Raw genomic sequence first — 22,261 nt, forward strand, 5'->3', positions numbered from 1 at the left:
CCAAACTAAATCATTCTGTTGATATTAAACCAGTTAAAGTTTGTGATTTAGAATATTGAGCTCTGGCTTATGCGAATGATATTGTTGTTGTCACTACCGATTTGGCTTCCACATTGCCAACAATTGAAGATCTGGCATCAAAGTTTGGGCTCTTTTCTGGTTACAAGCTTAATCTTACCAAAACACAGATCCTATGTATTGGCGGAACCCCTCCTGAGGGCATATCCACTGTTGCAGAAGCCACCTATTTGGGAATCAAGCTATCCTTTCCAATACACAAGATTCCAGAGATAAATATGAACCCGGTATTAAACAAGGTGAATTCAACTTTACAGCGAATAGATCACCTTCATTTATCATTACATGGGAGGTCAAATGTTTTAAAGATGCTTGTGTTACCCAAATTTCTTTATATATTTACAACCATTCCGCTTGAATTTCCAGCGTCTTGCTTCAAAAAACTTGAGAACATTTGCTCTAGATTCCTCTGGGGGCATAAAAGGCATAGAAGGGCGTATAAGAAGATGGTGCTGCCCAGAGCTGAGGGGGGTTGGGGTATTCCGTACTTTTTATTTTATTATTGGGCGGCGGTCCTGCAGTTTATTTCCCCGCTGATAGTTGGGGGTAGGGCTAGGCTTTTGTCTTATCATACCCCTCAAATCTATGAATTTTGGTTGGGGGACGCAGCTAACAGCTGCCTGGTCAAAGTGCTGGAACCAAGTTACTTTAAAAAAACTAAATTCAAGATTTTTAAAGCCGCCTTTTTGGTGTGGAGACGGATTAAGCGCCATCTAGGCCTTATGAATCTAATGGGCTTATACCCCTTTGGAAACCGTTGGTGTTCTTCCTTTGATTTTTTGAGACCAAACGGTTCATAGGTGGCGCCAGAAGGGAATTTGTCGCTTGGGAGATATTTATCCTGATGACATACTTCCTGCTTTTACAGATTTCGAAGCACAATACTGCTTGCCAAGATATGACTTTTTCAAATATCTGCAAATTCGCAGTTTTTTTTAGCATGCTTGGTCCTGGTTTAGAGTCTCAATTTAGAAAATGTTCATTAATAGATCTCTTGGAGGAACGAACACCTATTGGTTTATTGTATTCTAACTTGATAATGTTACTCCCAGCAGATCTAGAGCAATGCCAAGACAAGTGGGCAAGAAAATTAAATATAGAGGGGATTGATTTAACCAATTCCATATGTCTTTGGCAAATCAAGTTTTGTTGACAGGTCGAATGCGGGCACAGCACTATATGTCTATTTATGACATGTATTACACCCCTGGTAAAATCTCTAAATGGGGCACAGGAGTTGGAACTAAATGTAGTAGGTGCGGTGCTTTTGCTGCAGACGCGCTCCATATGTTTTTTACGGCCCTAAATTGATTGCTTTTTTTCCCGGTATTGAAAATTTTCTTGCTTTGATAATTGGTGTACCAGTGTGTATCACCAGGAATTGGTGCTGACAGGTGTTAAGACAGAAGCTGTTTTACCAACTTCTAAAACAACAACTGCTTTTGTATTTATCTGTATGGCGATTGTACGTGCGTGCATTACAAAGGACTGGATTTCTCTGGATCCTCCATCATTCCTCTCTTGGCGGGCAATGTATAATTTGGAAGCTGCCATCTATAAGACTAAGGGGAGTAGGAAGAGGCTCTTTGGGGCAAGGATGTGGGCCCCTGTAACTGATTGGATTTAAGCTATATTGATTTTTTTCTGACATATATATATTCTCTGCTGTTTTTCTCTCTTATTGTCATAACTGTGAGTGTAATGGTGTTGTTTTTTCTTCTGACCCTATGTATATTTATTCGTTTTTTTCTTCTATGTTTGTGTCAAGTTTGCATAAAAATTGAAAAATAAAAAAATGGAGAAAAAAAATGTGTCCATTGCCAGAGGACACACATTTCATAGAGGCTAGTGAGTAGTTCTATTGGTTCCGGTGGTAGAGGGGGGTACAGTACCTTGTAGTGGCTTTAGTTATAACAAGCATTGGCCAATGCCAATAGGTTTGGCTCATGAATTCACTGTCAAGCCAGACCTAAAAACTCATGTACGCTAATGACTGCCCTCCTCCCATCTGTGCTGCTGCCAGAGAAAAACACCATAAATCATCTAGTTATCTAAGACACTTCAATGCATTACAACTGTGTGTGTGCCCCTGAAAGTTGAAGCTCAGGAAGCTATATAAATGAATTGATCACTGCCCTGTGGAGGACAAGCAATTTCTTTGTGCAAGCCTACAACTCCTGCCCATTCAAAACATGCACTCCTGGCTCCCAACATGTGGGCGGAGCCAAAGCTACTCTCCTGGTGGTTCTCACATAACTGTATGGCGACAGTTGCGCTGCCAAGCCAGACCATAATAACAAAATAGAAACAGATGCTTATAAGTATTATTTAAATAAAGTGATTTTATTCATTATAAAAATACATCAGTACAGGATTCAGCAGCTCCTTGGACTACACTCCTGGAATTAGTGCGCTGTAGTAGTAGTGAGCACTGGGTGTGGCGGGAGAGGGAACTCTGTCCTCCATATTATGTGTTGTTGTGGAGGCAGCCCTGGTCTCCGTAGTGTATGTGTGGCGGTAGAAGGGGCTCTCCTGGTCTTCATAGTGTATGTGTGGCGGTAGAAGGGACTCTCCTGGTCTTCATATTGGGTGTAGTCGTAAAATGCACTTTGGTCTCCATATTGGGTGTGGGGCCCTGAAATATCAGTCTCTGTTGTAGTGTTTGATAGTTCACGATTCATTGGGACTTGAGAGGCGCCATGTTAGGTGTGGTAGCAGAGCTGACGGGGGTCTCGCTGTTGGTCGGTTGGTTTGGTGGTACATGGGAGTTTTTCCTGCGTTGAATTTGAGAGCAGAGGTGACTCTGGTTTCTGAAGTGGGTCTGGTGGTGCCGTCGAGTTGAGGGGGTCTCTCCATTGGATGTGGCAGCCATGCAAATGTTGCACGTCATCCTCACGCTGCTCACGCGAGCTTCAGCACTTCCTTCACCATCTCACCGACGCCGTCGAAGACCTTGTGGATGGGGGCCTTACACATGAAGGCGCTGGTCGTCACCAGCTTGTTCTTGGCGTCCACGTGCACCTCGTGCACGTCTTTGTTCACGTGCTTGCAGCCCATGCTCTTGATGCCTTGCGCGGTCTGGGCAAAGGGCCACCTGAGGAAGAATGAAGAGACGTCAGTCACTGAACACTGTCTGGAGTCGTACAGGCTGAGCAGACACATCACTGAACACTGCCTGGAGAGGTACAGGCTATGCAGACACATCACTGAACACTGCCTGGAGAGGTACAGGCTGAGCAGACACATCACTGAACACTGCCTGGAGAGGTACAGGCTATGCAGACACATCAATGAACACTGCCTGGAGAGGTACAGGCTGAGCAGACACATCACTGAACACTGCCTGGAGAGGTACAGGCTGTGCAGACACATCAATGAACACTGCCTGGAGAGGTACAGGCTGAGCAGACACATCACTGAACACTGCCTGGAGAGGTACAGGCTATGCAGACACATCAATGAACACTGCCTGGAGAGGTACTGGCTGTGCAGACAAATCACAGAACACTGCCTCGAGAGGTACAGGCTATGCAGACACATCAATGAACACTGCCTGGAGAGGTACAGGCTGTGCAGACACATCACTGAACACTGCCTGGAGAGGTACAGGCTGAGCAGACACATCAATGAACACTGCCTGGAGAGGTACAGGCTGTGCAGACACATCACTGAACACTGCCTGGAGAGGTACAGGCTATGCAGACACAGCAATGAACACTGCCTGGAGAGGTACAGGCTGTGCAGACACAGCAATGAACACTGCCTGGAGAGGTACAGGCTGTGCAGACACATCACTGAACACTGCCTGGAGAGGTACAGGCTGTGCAGACACATCACTGAACACTGCCTGGAGAGGTACAGGCTGAGCGGACACATCAATGAACACTGCCTGGAGAGGTACAGGCTGAGCGGACACATCAATGAACACTGCCTGGAGAGGTACAGGCTGAGCAGACACATCAATGAACACTGCCTGGAGAGGTACAGGCTGTGCAGACACATCACTGAACACTGCCTGGAGAGGTACAGGCTGTGCAGACACATCAATGAACACTGCCTGGAGAGGTACAGGCTGTGCAGACACATCACTGAACACTGCCTGGAGAGGTACAGGCTGTGCAGACACAGCAATGAACACTGCCTGGAGAGGTACAGGCTGTGCAGACACAGGAATGAACACTGCCTGGAGAGGTACAGGCTGTGCAGACACAGCAATGAACACTGCCTGGAGAGGTACAGGCTGTGCAGACACATCACTGAACACTGCCTGGAGAGGTACAGGCTGAGCAGACACATCACTGAACACTGCCTGGAGAGGTACAGGCTGTGCAGACACATCACTGAACACTGCCTGGAGAGGTACAGGCTGTGCAGACACAGCAATGAACACTGCCTGGAGAGGTACAGGCTGTGCAGACACAGGAATGAACACTGCCTGGAGAGGTACAGGCTGTGCAGACACAGCAATGAACACTGCCTGGAGAGGTACAGGCTGTGCAGACACATCACTGAACACTGCCTGGAGAGGTACAGGCTGTGCAGACACAGCAATGAACACTGCCTGGAGAGGTACAGGCTGTGCAGACACAGGAATGAACACTGCCTGGAGAGGTACAGGCTGTGCAGACACAGCAATGAACACTGCCTGGAGAGGTACAGGCTGTGCAGACACATCACTGAACACTGCCTGGAGAGGTACAGGCTGAGCAGACACATCACTGAACACTGCCTGGAGAGGTACAGGCTGTGCAGACACATCAATGAACACTGCCTGGAGAGGTACAGGCTGTGCAGACACATCAATGAACACTGCCTGGAGAGGTACAGGCTGAGCGGACACATCAATGAACACTGCCTGGAGAGGTACAGGCTGAGCGGACACATCAATGAACACTGCCTGGCGAGGTACAGGCTGTGCAGACACATCAATGAACACTGCCTGGAGAGGTACTGGCTGTGCAGACAAATCACAGAACACTGCCTGGAGAGGTACAGGCTGGGCAGACACATCAATGAACACTGCCTGGAGAGGTACAGGCTGTGCAGACACATCAATGAACACTGCCTGGAGAGGTACAGGCTGTGCAGACACATCAATGAACACTGCCTGGAGAGGTACAGGCTGAGCAGACACATCACTGAACACTGCCTGGAGAGGTACAGGCTGTGCAGACACATCACTGAACACTGCCTGGAGAGGTACAGGCTGAGCAGACACATCAATGAACACTGCCTGGAGAGGTACAGGCTGAGCAGACACATCAATGAACACTGCCTGGAGAGGTACAGGCTGTGCAGACATATCACTGAACACTGCCTGGAGAGGTACAGGCTGTGCAGACACATCACTGAACACTGCCTGGAGAGGTACAGGCTGAGCAGACACAGCAATGAACACTGCCTGGAGAGGTACAGGCTGTGCAGACACATCACTGAACACTGCCTGGAGAGGTACAGGCTGAGCAGACACATCAATGAACACTGCCTGGAGAGGTACAGGCTGTGCAGACACATCACTGAACACTGCCTAGAGAGGTACAGGCTGAGCAGACACATCAATGAACACTGCCTGGAGAGGTACAGGCTGAGCAGACACATCACTGAACACTGCCTGGAGAGGTACAGGCTGAGCAGACACATCACTGAACACTGCCTGGAGAGGTACAGGCTGAGCGGACACATCACTGAACACTGCCTGGAGAGGTACAGGCTGAGCAGACACATCAATGAACACTGCCTGGAGAGGTACAGGCTGCGCAGACACATCAATGAACGCTGCCTGGAGAGGTACAGGCTGTGCAGACACATCAATGAACACTGCCTGGAGAGGTACAGGCTGAGCAGACACATCAATGAACACTGCCTGGAGAGGTACAGGCTGAGCAGACACATCAATGAACACTGCCTGGAGAGGTACAGGCTGCGCAGACACATCAATGAACGCTGCCTGGAGAGGTACAGGCTGTGCAGACACATCAATGAACACTGCCTGGCGAGGTAAAGGCTGTGCAGACACATCACTGAACACTGCCTGGAGAGGTACAGGCTGAGCAGACACATCAATGAACACTGCCTGGAGAGGTACAGGCTGTGCAGACACATCACTGAATATAATCAGATTTTATTGCAGCAGTTAGGCACACCCATAAATAAAGGTTACAGCATCGGAGGAGGCGGGAAATGTGTCACATCTGTGTCTTGTGCAAGAAGTTACCAAAAGAGGCAGTATCATGAATGTGTGTGCGTGCCTAGGTCCCCTCCCAGCTATGTCTCTGTTTTATGCGATTCCACTGTAAATCGCATACATTTAACTCCCAATATTCCAAAAGTTTTGCATGAACTGCAGGCACCAGAGCCTGGAAACAGAGAGGCAACCACTGCTTACTGTTTCCAAGCTGCGCTGGCTGCAGCTCGAGCACTAACTCGGAGAAACTCCGAGTTAAGTGTATGCGGTATAGGATGTGTAGGTGCAGAAAAGCAGAGGCTCAACTCTGCCCCATGTCAGACATTAAAAGGCCGCTGGTCCTCACTGGGGAAAACGGCCTGCACAACTGTGTGCATTAGGAGCAGTAACAAGCACAAAATAAGTGGCAAAACCATGATATGCAGGTTATTCCCCATTTTTCCAAAGGTATAATCAGGTGGAAAGCCCAGCATGCAACGGGCAAAACTACATGTATACGCTATTTGCACCTGTTATCAACCACCCACTTCAAAGTGATGTGTTAGTATTTAAAAGACGGTAGGGAATGGTTGTTGTATGACCATGTATTATAAGGAATAACACACCCCGTACTGTACACCATAAGGATATTGGAATTAGAACCGTGACTTCTTAAAGGAACTTGGTTCTTTCCATGGAACTCTTCCGTGACTTCCAAAGGCCATATATAATGTATGGGTTGATGTATATAGGGCCAGCACGACATCCACCAAGACGGTGTCCATCAAATTCTCTAAAACGACCGTCTGACCAATTTCAGGGTGAGCGACAAGCACACGTTTCTGATTTACAGGCCCCAAAATTGTATTCTTGCACCATTGACTGAATGGTTGATGCAGTCACTAACATCAACTAGACTTGTGGACCACCCCATACCCCTTGACCCCTGATGACATCATATGATTGACCCTTTGCCCTACATCCCGCCCCTCAATACCTCTTAATTGCCCCGGAGGGCCTAGAGATTAGGTAAAGTGTGTAACCTATAAGAGATTAATCTGGTGGTTAGATCCCTGGTTACCTTCTTTCCTGCTACAGCATTCATGGACCCTGACAAATGGGGCAGCCATGGCAGTGCCCGGGACACAAAGGGAAGCAAGGCATGGACTCTGCCACCCCTGGAGGCCCCCAATGGGCATCCCTGGGATGAGCTGGAAGCACTGAGCCCTTGTCATGGACCTCCAGACTTCACTCTGGGGCCCCCACACCCCCCTATGTAAGTCTAGGCTCATGACTATCACTCACTCGTCACACTCTGCGTCCTGGCCCACGGTGACCTCACAGCCGGGCAGGATCTTGGCCGCCAGCACCGGGGAGATGCAGCAGAAGCCGATGGGTTTCTTGGCCGCGTGGAAGGCCCTGATGGTGTCCTCCACCGCTTGGTTGACGGTGCAGTCCTTCCCGTTCACGGCCCAGGAACACAGGTTCTTCGCCACCCCGAAGCCACCTGCAAAAAAAAGCCCTGTTAGGGTGATCTGGAGGGTTGGACAAGATGGAGGGAGGAAACAGGAAGTACGTCGGCACTCATCAGCATCAGAGAGTGAGAGCTCCAGGGTGAGTAGGATCCTAACTGGGAGATGGAAAGACCCTGAGTCCTCTGGATCCCCCCATTGCAGAATCTAATTCTTCATCAGATCATGGACCACCTTCAAAAATGCTCCCACATTAAAAATTCACTTTTCAGCTGGCCTTTCACATAGATTGCTACAACCACAGATGACGCGCACCAGACAGCTCCCCCTGACCACTTGCCCTGTGCTTTCACCCCCTTACACAAGAAGACCCTAACATTGGCAGCTCCCTGTGTAGAACCTGCTCTCGCCGCTCTAGTATGTTCCTTCACCAGAGAGATCATGGCAGCTTCTTTCTACAGACCGCATTGTCCTGGTTGCCACTTAGCTGGCAGCATGTGGGAGGATCTTCACACAGACCTTTCCACAGACCCTATTAACCTTGGGTACTTCTCATCTAGCAGAATCAAGAAAACCCTCCCCACAGACCTCTACACTGACCCCACTCCCATGGATGGCCCGACATAGGGACAAACCAGCACCCCACACGCGCTTCACACAGACTCCCGCCCTCAGGTGCCGCCTCATCGGGCTGAATCAAGGCAACCCTTTCCACAGCCCTTTAGACAGACCTCCTTCCCCAAAATGCCCTGCTCTGGCAGGATCAAGGCAGCCCTTTACACACACCACCATCCCCTGGGAGCCCACTCACCCATCAGGAGCAAGACATCACTTTACACATACCACCATCAACATGGGTGACCCTTCACCTGTCAGGAGCAAGAGGTCCCTTGACACATATCACCATCCCCTGGGTGACCCTTCACCTATCAGGATCACAGAGTCCTGTTACACATACCGCTATCTCCCTGGCGACCCCTCACCTATCAGGATCAAGGCAGCCCTATACACACACCACCAACCCCTGGGAGCCCACTCACCCATCAGGAGCAAGACATCACTTTACACATACCGCCATCAACATGGGTGACCCTTCACCTGTCAGGTTAAAGAGATCCCTTTACACACACCACCATCCCCTGGGTGACCCTCACCTATCAGGATCAAGAGAACTCTTCACACATACCACCATCCCCTGGTGACCCCTCACCCATCAGGAGCAAGACGTCCCTTTACATATACCGCCATCAACATGGGTGACCCTTCACCTGTCAGGAGCAAGAGGTCCCTTGACACATATCACCATCCCCTGGAAGCCCCCTCACCTATCCGGATAAAAACCTCGCTTTACACATACTACCATCCCCTGGAAGCACCCTCTCCTATGAGGATCAAGGCATCCCTTTACACATACCACCATCCCCTGGGTGACCCCTCACCTGGCAGGTTAAAGAGATCCCTTTACACATACCACCATCCCCTGGGAGACCCCTCACCTATCAGGATCAAGAGATCACCTTACGCATACCGCTATCCCCTGGGAGACCCCTCACCTACCAGGATCAAGAGATCACTTTACGCATACCACCATCCCCTGGGTGACCCTCACCTGGCACAATCAGCGCATCCAGCTCGCTGACCCTCAGCAAGGAGAGGTCTTTGACGTTGCCCCTGGCGATGCGCCCGCTCTCCACCAGCACGTTACGTTTCTCTGCCGTGGGCTGCCCGGTCACGTGGTCCACCACGTGCATCTGTTCAATGTTGGGGGCGTAGAGTTCTTCCTAAGGAACAGGGGACACAGTGAAGCAAGAAGATTAGTAGCCATACACTCCTCTGCATATATTCATCAATTCATTTTTAATGTATTTATGTATTTATTTATTTTTTCTATAACATGATCATGGCCATGAGGATGGTAACGGGCTTAACACTGCATGTTTACAGATTTACACCGGCCCAAAGAAGGTGACAATTACATACACATGACATTTCGGTAAACTCAAGAATCAAAAATGGCGCAGATGGCGCAGTGCTCAAAAATGAAAGTGTACAATATGATACAGTCATGGGTGTCCCCCCACCCAACAGTGGATTAAGTCCAATATACTTCTTGTTTATTTGAATAATTTTTGTAGGACAGCTCCTGTGATACTTTTGACGTTTCGGCCCAAACATTGAATTACAAGGACCTCCTCAGGACACGTACCATCTTTCACATAACGTTCTTTGGACATTTAATTCTGGCCCATTAAGGGGTGTGGACCACTTTTGTGAATAATTGCTAAATAGCCTGATCCGAACAGTAATTAGCGTAGCAAAAATGCCATGGGACCTTATTGGAGCCATGAAAAATGGCACAATTGAGTGCTGTTGGAGTAGTAAAATACACCAATTATTAGGGTTCAGTAGGATCCTTAGGGCTCTGTGCACTGGTGCACTGCACCTGCTGAACCAGCTATTTGCCTGTATCCGAAACCAAATTGACGGATTCATCAACGGTCTCGCTGAGGATACACTGTATCGACTCGCTTTCTCAAGACGTTTGTCCTAACACATGCAGCAGACCTTTTTTAACTGAGGTCTATGGAACCGCTGGTCAGTGCTTCATAGTTCTGTAAATAGAGGCATATAAAAGGCTCAGGCAAATATGTAAATATGTTGCATTCATAGTTTTTAACAGCAGCCCCTGCAGCTATCACTAGAGGGGATTCCGAGGAGTCGGAGAGCTAGGTGACCTTGTGGTGGGAAGCATTTGTTCCTGCTGGGACAGGAATAAACATATAGGGCCGCATTTATGGCATTTTGGCGTAGGGCAGTACAGCAAAGCACCATGCAGCGCTGCCCTATGCCAACGTGAAAGGGCAGAATGCAATGCACGCAGTATTTCAGCAATGCAGTGCATTCCTGTCCTTTCTGCCTGCACTGGCGCTGTTTTGGCAGCCTAGTGCCAACATGGTGCAAGGGTGCTTCCGATGCAGGCAGGATTGTTTTTGTGTAGGAAGGGGCACCTTCCTGCACAAAACAATCATATGAGATGTTTTCTATGTGAATGCAGCACACATGGAGAGAGGAAAATACAAGAAGAAATAAACATATTTCTCATTATGCCTCACCTCGGGGGGCGAGGCGTACTGATTCGAGCTTCTCTGGGTTACATCACTTTGTAAATCTGGGGCAGGGTCAAATTTCATGGGTGTTGGGCAGGAAACCCCTTGGAACACCTCCTGGGCGCAGAGGAAGGTGACGGAGCGATTTGCGCTGTTTCGCCGAGCTCATGATTTATGAGGCCAATCAAAGCCTGCATACATCCTTATGAGCGCCCTGCTTTACACATGCACCACTTTACCTGGTGCAAAAGTGGCGCAGTGCTCTATAAATAAGCCGCATTGTGCGAGTCTGCGGCATGGCAGTGAACTCAGTCGACTGGAGTCCTCTCTCTCCCTGGCAGCGGGGCCACTCTCGACTCTGTGACGTCAGTGTCACACACAGCAACGTCACAATATGTTGTCTAAGCAAGTCAGCTCTCAGCGCCAAGCTCTGGCAGAGACTTCACCGTCGCCTTTGCTATGAAACAGTTCTCGATTACTGTATTACATCATAACCTGACAGTGATGTCAGAGTCTCTGTCACCGATGCCACAAACCTGGCAGCGCCCTTGCAGTGCCTGACACTAACATCACGGCCCCTGGCACTGATATGATACACGTTAGAGACCGTTATAGTGACTCAAATTACTTCATATTTACACTATACTAATTTTCAAAACTAATCCTTTATGGGTTCCGGAGCGGCGTGCTACTCGCCAGAAAAGCGCTTCAACACCCATCAGGGGTAACAAGTGCTATATGAATGCAAATCTTTCTTCCCCTTTTATCCCTCCGCTGTCCTTCTGACTCCAAGTAACTGACTAATGTCCACCACTGAAATTACTTCATATTTCACCATATTAATTCACCACTAATCCTTTATAGGCTTCCGGAATAGCGTGCATCAACAAGCGCTATATAAATACAAACCTTTGTCCTCCTCTATCCTTCTGCTATCATTCCAAATCCAAATAACTGACTAACCTATCCACCACTTACAATGTACTTGCATGTTTCACTATACTAATTCAACACTAATCCTCTATGGATTAAACGCTTCGACGCCTCGTCAGGGGTAGTAAGTGCTATATAAATGCAATTACAATACAATACAATACACTAGTCTTTGGTAGTAATGGTTCTGACGTCACAGTCCTTAGCTGTGATGCCACGGCTCCTGGAAGTGACATCACAGTCATACTAATGTCTACACTGTCTCTAGTTGTGATTTCCAAGCCCCGGGCAACTATGTCAGCATCAGTCTCAGACACCCCCGACAGGGATGTCATAGGTCACGGAAGTGACGTCACGGTACTAGTCGGTGACAATGCAGCCCTGCTGGAGGTGGTTAGGTCCGCATCCCTCGCAGTGATGTGACAGTACAGCTCTGATGCCATTAGGTCTGAGAGACCCATAGCGGACCCCACAGCCCCGTGACAGCCCGGGTCTGAGGTCAGAGCCGCGGCCGCAGTCAATACAAATTATCCAATTTAAGTTTTACAACTTAAAGACTGCAGGGCTACCATTAGGAACTGTCCCAGGGCAGTGGGTAGAGCCAGGAAGGATGGACGGCAGATTCCAGCTGCCTCGGAGGACAAGCCCATGTACAGAGTGGACCCACACCCCCATGTACATGTAACATTACATGTATGTCACAGTGCGCGGCCTTACCTGCGCCCCGGCTCTGCTGAGATGGACCAGAACCGCCGAAGCCTCGTGGACTTCGCTGCCGTCGTACACGCCGCAGCCGGCCAGGATGACGGCCACCTTCTTCACCATGGTGTGAGTCAGACAGACAGACAGACGGACGCAGGGTCAGAGGAGGCAGCGAGGGCTCCGGTGCAGGACAGGCTGTGGTGTGGGGAGCTCAGGCTGGTGTCTGATGCAGGCGCCTCCGCGTCTCCTATAGTCACAGAGTCAGACAGACAGACGGACGCAGGGTCAGACGGACGGACGCAGGGTCAGAGACAGCGAGGGCTCCGGAGGCAGGACAGACAGACTCTGGTGATGGGAGCTCGGACTCGTGTCTGCTGCTGGCGCCTCCGCGGCTCTTATAGGCACAGGTGAGACAGGGGAGGGCGGAGGAGGAAGTGATGGGCGGCGCGGGCTGGAAGTGCCATAAACCGCCCCCTGCGTGTGCAATCAGCATGCACTTATGCCACCTGGGGGTTCCCCTGAGACGCCTCACCCAAGCTGCTGAGTCACCCAGGCTTTGAGGAAATGCAAGAAGCAGGGATCCACCATCTGCCTGGAACAGGAGCAGGGGGGTGCAACACTGCATATACAACAAGCATTGGCACAGCCAATAGGTCTCGCTTTTGGGACCTTATAGGAATATAGCCATACCGTACATTATCCAGGGTGCTAAAGTGATGGCGTGGCACTGAATATATGTTTGCTTGCGTACCCTGGAGTGCAACTGGGTTTCATCTGTGTTTTATGGTTCCTAGGTTGTAGCTGTCGGTGTTGCTCACAAGGTTGATATTAACAAGGATCTTTGACAGGAAACCAGGTGATTATTTAATAGGGGCCAACTAGTCCTAACAATGTATAGCTGTTTTATGAAAATTTGCATTAGACATTATTTACAACTTGAGCCACGAGGGGATCAGGTCACTTGCCCCAAATCACAAGATATTTTTAATTGATGTCTAAAAGCAGTTCTAGACTATTAGTGAAATACTAAAAAATGGGTGATAATTTTACAAACTCCCTATTGGAGGGGTTTCTTTCCAGGACAAAACATTATGTAGATTAGCAGCACTAACAAGAAGAAATGCCCCCTGAAGCGCACCGTAAGCAACTAAGCTGGCTAAAATCAGAGATCTGGAGAAAGATTTGTGATCTGATCTTACTACAAATTGTTGGTAACTTAGGACGTTTTCACAGGAACAGTAGTTCATTTAGAACAGTCAGGAACCCATAACCACGGTTGGGAAGGAAGATACAAGCTAGAAACAAACACAAGAAGTAAACACAGAATAGACAGAGCTCACAGCATGCAATGTGAGCACAAAGCACTGTCTAAGGCAACCTGAATTGTGTGTGTGGGCATAGTCTGCGACACCACCCAAAGGCAGCCCTACCTGTGTGCGTGTGGGCACACACTGCGACACATTCCAAAAGCTGCTGCTCTAAGCGTGTGTGTGAGCACACTGTGACACCCCCAAAAGGCAGCTCTATGTGTGTCTGTATGTGTGTGGGCACACACTGTGACACAACCCAAAGGCAGCTCTAAGTGTGTGTGTGTGTGTGTGTGTGTTGGCACCCACTGCAACACCACGCAAAGGCAGCTCTAAGTGTGTGTGTGTGGGCACACACTGCAACACCAACAAAAGGCAGCCCTACTTGTGTGTGTGTGTGTTTGTGTGTGTGTGGGCACACTCTGCAACACCTCCCAAAGGCAGCTCTGAGTTTGTGGGCACACACTGTGACAACCCCCAAAGGCAGCTCTAAGTGTGTGTAGGCGTGTGTGTGTGTGCACACTGCAACATCAACCAAAAGTGGCAAGTGGCCCTATGTGTGTGTGGTCTTTACAAACATGGGGTAACCCAATACCAATTTATGGACCTGGGTGCATTTCGATACAGAAAACAATGGTCCTCCAATATGACGGAATAAATTGATATGTTTCCGTAGATGTTTGGCTGTTGCAGTTGTTTTTTTTTCTTTTGGTTGATTTTATAACTCTATGAGCGGTACGAATTCACAAGCTCAGAAAGATTGGATTAACATAATTGATTTATACTTGGCAAAGTATTAGTTTGAGGACCATTGTTTTCTGTATCTATGTGTGTGTGTGGGCACGCACTGCAACAACAACCAAAGGCAGCCCTATGTGTGTGTGGGCACACACTGCACCATCACCCAAAGGTAGCCCTAATGTGTGGTTGCACACTGTGAAACCACCCAAAGGCAGTCCTAAGTGTGTGTGTGGGCACACACTGTGACATCACTGAAAGGCAGCCGTAAGTGTGCGTGGGCAATCACTGCAACACCACACAAAGGCAGCTCTAAGTGTGTGCGTGTGTGTGGGCATACACTGCAACATCAACAAAAGGCAGCCCTACCTGTGTGTGTGTGGTCACGCACTGCAACACCAGCCAAAGGCATCGCTAAGTGTGTATGTGTGGGCACACACTGCAACACCCCCCAAAGGTAGCTCCAAGTGTGTGGACACACACTGTGACACCCCCCAAAGGTAGCCCTAAGTGTGTGTGTGTGGGCACACACAGCGACACCAACCAAAGGCAGCCCTATGTGTGCGTGGGGGCACACACTACAACACCAACCAAAGGTAGCCCTACATGTGTGTGCGGGCACACACTACAACACCCACCAAAGGCAGCCCTATGCGTGTGTGGGGACACACTGCAACACCACCCAAAGACAGCCCTAACGTGTGGGCACACACAGTGTAGCTACCCAAAGGCAGTCCTAAGTGTGTGTGTGTGGGCGCACACTGTGACATCACTCAAAGGCAGCCGTAAGAGTGTGTGTGAGCACACACTGCAATACCACCCACAGGCAGCCCTAAGTGTGTGTGAATGGGCACATGCTGTGAAACCAACCAAAGGCAGCCCTACGTGTGTGTATAGGCACACACTGTGATACGGCTCAATGGCAGCCCTAAGTGTGTGTGTGGGGGCACACACTGCAACACCACCAGACGGCATCACTAGGTGTGTCTGTGTGTGTGGATGCACACTGCAAAATGACCCAAAGGCAGCTCTAAGTGTGTGCACTTTGGCACACACTGCAAAACCTCCCAAAGGCAGCCCTACGTGTGTGTGTGTGGGCACATTGTGAACCTTCCCACAGGCATCCCTAGGTGTGTGTGTGTGTGGGCACATACTGTGAATTCACCTAAGGCAGCCATACGTGTGTGTGGGCACACACTGCAACACTACCCAAAGGCAGCCTTGTGTGTGGGCACAACTGCGACACCACCTAAAGGCAGCTATAAGTGTGTGTGTGTGCCCACACTGCAACAACCCCCAAAGTCAGCTCTAAGTCTGTGCAGGCACACATTGCAACACCCCCCCAAAGGCAGCTCTAAATGTGTGTGTGTGGGCACCCACTGCGACACCACCAGAAGGCATATCTAGGTGTGTGTGTGTGCGCACTGCAAAATGACCCAAAGGCAGCTCTAAGTGTGTGCACTTTAGCACACACTGCAACACCTCTCAAAGGCAGCCCTATGTGTGTGTGTGTGGGCACATTGTGAAACTTCCCAAAGGCATCCCTAAGTGTGTGTGTGTGTGGGCACATACTGTGAAACCACCCAAAGGCAGCCCTACGTGTGTGTGGGCACACAAAGTGAAACCACCCACAGGCAGCCCAAACTGTGTGTGTGTGGGCATACACTGCAACACCAACTAAAGGCAGCTCTACCTGTGTGTGTGTGTGGGTGTGTGAGCAAACGCTGCAACACCACCTAAAGGCAGCCCTATGTGTGTGTGGGGCACACACTGCAACACCACCCAAAGGCAGCCCTACAAGAGTGTGTGTGCACACACTCGACACCACTCAAAGACAGCCTTAAGTGTGTGTGTGTGTGTGTGTGTGAGTGAGCAAACACTGCAACACCACCCAAAGGCAGCCCTATGTGTGTGTGGGGCACACACTGCAACACCACCCAAAGGCAGCCCTACATGTGTGGGGGTGCACACTGCGACACCACTCAAAGGCAGCCCTAAGTGTGTGGGCACATACTGCAACACTACCCAAATGCAGCCCTGTGTGAAGGCACACACTGAGACACCACCCAAAGTTAGACCTAATTGCGTGTGTGCTGGCACACACTGTGACACCACCGAAAGGCAGCCCTACATGTCTGTGTGTAGGCATACACTGCAACACCACCCAAAGAAGGACCTAAGTGTGTGTGCATGTGTGTGTGTGCACACAACGCGATAGCACTCACTGACAGCAGTGTTGCAGTGTCTGTGGGCACACACTGCAACACCACACAAAGGCAGCCCTAAGTGTGTGGGCACAACTGCGACACCACCTAAAGGCAGTTCTAAGTGTGTGTGTGTGTGTGTGTGTGTGTCTGCTCACACTGCAACACCCCCCAATGGCAGCTCTAAGTCTGTGTGGGCACACACTGCAACACCCCCCAAAGGCAGCTCTAAATTTGTGTGTGTGGGGCACCCACTACTACACAAACAAAAGGCAGCCCTATCTTTGTGTGTGTGTGTGGGGGCACACGTTCTAAAACCAACCAAAAGCAGCCCTACATGTGTGTGTATGTGGGCACACACTGTCAATCTACCCAAAGGCAGCCCTAAGTGTGTTTGAGCACATACTGCGACACCACCCAAAGGCAGCCATAAGTGTGTATGTGGGGGCACAGATCGCAACACCACCCAAAGGCAGCCCTAAGTGTGTTTGGCTCACAATGTTACACCACCCAAATGCAGATCTTAATGGGTTTGTGTGGGCAAACAAGTTGTACCCACCCAAAGGCAGCCCTAAGTATGTGTGTGGGTGCCCACTGCGACATCACTCAAAGGCAGCCATAAGTTTTAGTGTGTGTGTGTGAGCAAGCACTGCAATACCACCCAAAGGCAGCACTAAATGAGTAGGCACATACTGCTACCCCACCCTAAAGCAGCCCTACATGTGTGTGTTTGTGTTGGCACACACTGAGACACCATCCAAAGGCAGCCCTAAGTGTGTGTGTGTTGGCACACACTGCAGTACTACCCAAAGGCAGCCCGAAGTGTGTGTGTGGGCACATACTGTGAAACAACCCAAAGGCAGCCCTACATGTGTGTGTGTGGGCACACACTGGAAACCACCCAAATGCATCCCTAAGTTTGTGTGTGTGGGCACACAGTGCATCACCACCCAAAGGCAGCCCTAAGTGTGTTTGAATGCACACTGCAACATCACCCAAAGGCAACCCTAACCAACCAATCAAGTGGCGTGTAAAGCATGCCTCCTCACCCATAAGGGTCTCATGGCACTAGGGGGGGGGGGGGCTGCTGATCTGTCACGGGCACTGTGATTCAGTCGAAGAGCCAGGTCTTGAGGTCCTTCCTGAATTCAGACAGTGACAGTGATAGCCTTAGGTGGAGAGGCAGGGCCCTGATGTGTGTATGGGTGCACACTAGGAAACCACCCAAAGGCAGTCCTACATATGTGTGGGCACACACTGCAACACTGCTCAAAGTTAGCCCTAAGTGCATGTGTGTTGACACACACTGTGACACCACCCAAAGGCTGCCCTACATTTGTGTGTGTGTGTGTGGGCACACTACAACACCACCCAAAGGCAGCCCTAAGTGTGTGTTTATGTGGGTGCACACTACAACAGCACCGAAAGGCAGCTCTAAGTGTGTGTGTGTGGGCATACACTGCAACACTAACAAAAGGCAGCCCTACTTGTGTGTGTGTATGTGGTCTCACACTACAACACCACCCAAAGGCAGCCCTAAGTGTGTGTTTATGTGGGTGCACACTACAACAGCACCGAAAGGCAGCTCTAAGTGTGTGTTTGTGTGGGCACACACTGCAACACTACCCAAAGGCAGCCCTAAATGTGTGCCTGTGTGGGCACACACAGCAACACCACACAAAGGCAGCCCTAAGTGTGTGTGTATGGGCATGCACTGCAGCAGTGTTCTGCATGCCCACACCTCACCCTGCCCAGCGTATCCATTAGTGCATGTACCAATACATCTTTCTAAAGGATGCCTGATGAGTGTGCATATCGTGCAGTCCAAAGCAGAACAGTCTGCTCAACTCGTGCTAATTAAAGCATCTCTCTGAGTATGCACCACTGGTGGCCTGCAAGTTTTTGAACAGGTGCAGCACCGAGCCCGGGACTGCACAGTTGCCGGTGAGTGCACACATTAAAAATCTCTTATAAGACGTCACAACCTCTCTAGATCATAGTTACTTAGGCTGTGTCTGGGCTGCTCCAAATAACACAGTGACCTATGATAATGGCTGCTTCTCAATGCACGGAGCACCAAAGAATCAACACAAACAGGCCTCCAACTGACAGCAGGGTCCAGGACGCCCAGGGTGCTGTTTTGGAATAGCTCATAAGTAGGAGTGGTGTCAGAGCTCACTAATTCATCCACCAATGCATTCATCTCAGTGACTTAAGCACCCACTCCTTAGATGTCTGTAACCACCATGTCACTCGTGCCTTATCTGTATATGATTGTGTTTAGTTTTACAATAGCCCGAACTCGACCCAACGGTATCAGAGCGCTTTACATGAGCATCAGTTGCGTTACAGATGGGTACATTCATTTTGTTAGGCACAAGGGGATTTAGTGATTTGCCCAGATTCACAGGATATTGAGCGTCCCTGCCGATACTCGAACCCGGTTCTCCAGCTTCGAGGTCGACCCCTCTTGCTTTGTTACTGCCATACTGGCCAGAGACGCAACTAGACCCAAACCTCGAGGGTGGGCAACTTTCAGAAAAGTGGGAACAGTGGGGAAGCCATCTTCAGAGGTGCATTAGAATTACTTCTGGGAGTCACTTCACCCTTCTGCTGCAATACCATGATGTGTGGTCTCCTTTTCTCAAATATATACATTTGATAATGTATTTTTAAGTTCACTGGCAAATATAGTTGGCCTCCGCATAAGAAGACTTAATAATATTCACAGTGGGTTCAGGGTTCTCTTTCATGGAATTTTAGCAGGATTCATATTGTTTTGTGACACATTCTGCCAGTAGCCCTGGTAAGTTGTGGAATTTTGGGTCCTACTCCACTGAACCAGCTGAGGAATTATTCCATCAACAGAGCCAACCGGGCTCTGCTGACAGAATACTGAAGGTCAGGTGGATGGACCAGAGGTTTGGCAGGAAGGGTACTCTGTCATGTTTGTGACAGACTACCCTTCTGCCAAACTCTAAATCAGGCCCTCAGTACATGAATCAATTTTCTTGCAGCCAAGGGGAAGAACACCTCTTGCCTGTGGTTTGTAACACACAGAATGTTGAATGTCCATCTTTCTAAATAGTATCTCTGAGTTTTAGCAGCCACCAAATATTCTTTTCTTTGACTTGCTTAGGCACGTCCAAGGCCTGGAATGGAGCCCCCGTTTGGAAAGATGTTGACTGCACAGGCACTCGGGAAACACATAAACCGAGCATGAAATATGATTGTCTAAGGTGCCACAACAACACAGAGTCAATGCCAAGCAGGTAATATACCCACAATGCTTGGTATCTGTAAATGATTAAATAGTAATAAACTTTATAAAAACTATTTTACAACATTGCTTATACTCAGCTTCAATTTATGTCAGTGGTAATTTTACAGATGGTATAATAAGAGTACTTCTGTAGAATTCTTGTGTGAAGTTAGGTGGAATCATGCATTTTCTGCAGAGATCTATGTTTGCCCCTTCGGTAAAAAGTTCAGATCCCAACAAGCCTGAGCAGCCTGTTATTAGTAAAATGAATACCAGTGAGGTGGGTAACAGCAAATATCGGTCATTCATGTTTTACTTTATGAGGTGTAGGAGTCATGGCATAAGACTCAGAAAATGATCAGTGCTAACCAAACAAAGGGAAGACTGATAAATGCTTGAAATGGGCAACTAAGAACGACGGGGTTAAGTCTCATCAGAAGTAGAATTCGAGAGAAAAGGTTCTGGACAACCAAGCGTATTTATAGTGTAAGGGAAAGAGTAAGTCGCAGGTGTACTAGTTTCTGTTGTCTGGCAGCAACACTGAAGTGAGAGGAACAAATAGAGACAGCCATCCTAGTACCAGCGTTATTTGAATTTTAAAGGTAGAGTACTGGCTCTTCTGAGCAGAGAACAAGTAATGCAAGATAATAAATACCAGCTCCTGGCATTTTCCATTTCAAGAAGTACCATTTGTGTTGGTTGAACAAATGGCCAACTTTAACCTTGGTGATATTTTTCATAATCATCCTTTCCTGATACTAGTTATTTTTTACTTTTCTATTCTCACCACCTTTTCTCTCACCCCCCCCCCCCCCCCCCCCACTGCTCATTCTCTCTTCTGGTCTTTTCCATTTCGTATCCCTTTCTCTGTGTACATTTTACTTTCCATCTCTCTTCTCTTTATATTCTTTCGCATCCTCATCTGGCTCTGCCTCTATCTCTTTTTCCTTTCTCCTCCTGTCCTTGTGTAGATCTTATCTGTACATTTCTACCATTTCTTTAACTATTCAGAGGCTTTAAAAACCTGCATGACCTGTGTGACATGCAGCATGCCTTTAAAAGATACAGCAAACACAAGGAGACGATGGACGGAGCCCTGACACTTTTCAGACACTCACCCCAGTCACATATCTTGTTGAATCCACCATCGTACTTTAGCTCAATACACCACCAATGTTCATATGGCTGGGTCTGACTTGGGGTGGTGAAGTGAGCTAAAGAACGATGATGGATTCAACCCAGATCTGTGACTGGGCGTGAGTGTCTGAAAAGTTCCTGCAATCCGTCCATCATCTCCTTGTGTTTGATTCAACAGATACAGTGCATTTAGAAGATGGAAGAGACTGAACGTTGACAAATGTTCCCAAGTACTATTTCTACAGGCCCGAGCACACACACAATATCATTCAAAGTTTAGGCAAAGCAATATAATGCACAACAACAGTATACTATTGTTTGTCTTTTAATTTTCTGTCTTCCGTTGGTCCAGCCAACACGTGTTTCGTCACCCGGAAGTAACCCACAACTTCCTCAGGGCTAATTGACATTGAAGGTGAGCGGTCAACCTTTGGACCGGTTATACTTCCGTCCCGGCCAAGAGGGTAGGGAAAATTAGTTATGTCAGTTCACGTCAAATTGCAGTCTCTTCAGTGAATGTTATATCAGCATGCGTAGCCGTAAATAGTTGGTCGGAGTCAGTTCCGACTTCAGATTAAAAGACGAGTTTCCGCGTCTCTCACCGGCATCCAGTATGGCCGTTGAGTAGGGGACTGTTGTGGTTGTGGTGATATTCACAGAGTTTGAAGGCTGAAGTTGGAGGCCCCTCCATATGTAATGGTTCACACATAAGAAGTCCTTGTGCTTTTGCTTTAAACATCACTCATTTGAGCTTCTTTGAACAATCCAGCATTGATCCGGCTCAGTTGAGTTTCAGTTCCTCATTGGCTAGGTTTAATAAGTGAATTATTCAAGGTTTCCTGTATAAGTCTGTTTGTCGTGCTACTACTTCATCCTTCAGGAACGATCAGCAATATTGCAGCTGCACTGTCCCCTTCTCAGATGTGTAAATTTAGTGCAGCTGCACTCTCACGATGTTGTAGGAATCCAGCTGAAGCTGCATCTTCATCATGTTAAGAGTTCAGAAAGCTCACCTGCACCCTGCTCTTAACAGGTGTATGGATTTGCCAGACTATCACCATTCTCACCGTTGTTTCTTTAGCATAAATGCCATTGCTTTGCATTCAAACATGAATTTTGGTTAACTGAAATGCGTCGTGTCCAGAGTGCATTTCCCCC

General features: G+C 48.7%; 1 protein-coding gene across 1 annotated transcript; it reads right to left on the bottom strand.

Moving 5' to 3' along the window:
- Positions 1–2,402: 2,402 nt before the first annotated feature.
- Positions 2,403–12,840, bottom strand: LOC144784893 (glutamine amidotransferase-like class 1 domain-containing protein 3, mitochondrial). Its single transcript, XM_078663988.1, has 4 exons — positions 12,471–12,840; positions 9,323–9,494; positions 7,547–7,748; positions 2,403–3,172 (listed from the first exon to the last, which is right to left on the bottom strand). The coding sequence occupies exons 1-4, from the start codon at positions 12,576–12,578 to the stop codon at positions 2,980–2,982; spliced, it is 675 nt and encodes a 224-aa protein (XP_078520114.1). The 5' UTR covers positions 12,579–12,840; the 3' UTR covers positions 2,403–2,979.
- Positions 12,841–22,261: the final 9,421 nt, after the last annotated feature.

Source organism: Lissotriton helveticus, chromosome 10 (genome assembly GCF_964261635.1).
Source record: "Lissotriton helveticus chromosome 10, aLisHel1.1, whole genome shotgun sequence".
In the NCBI taxonomy this organism is placed as follows: Eukaryota; Metazoa; Chordata; class Amphibia; order Caudata; family Salamandridae; genus Lissotriton; species Lissotriton helveticus.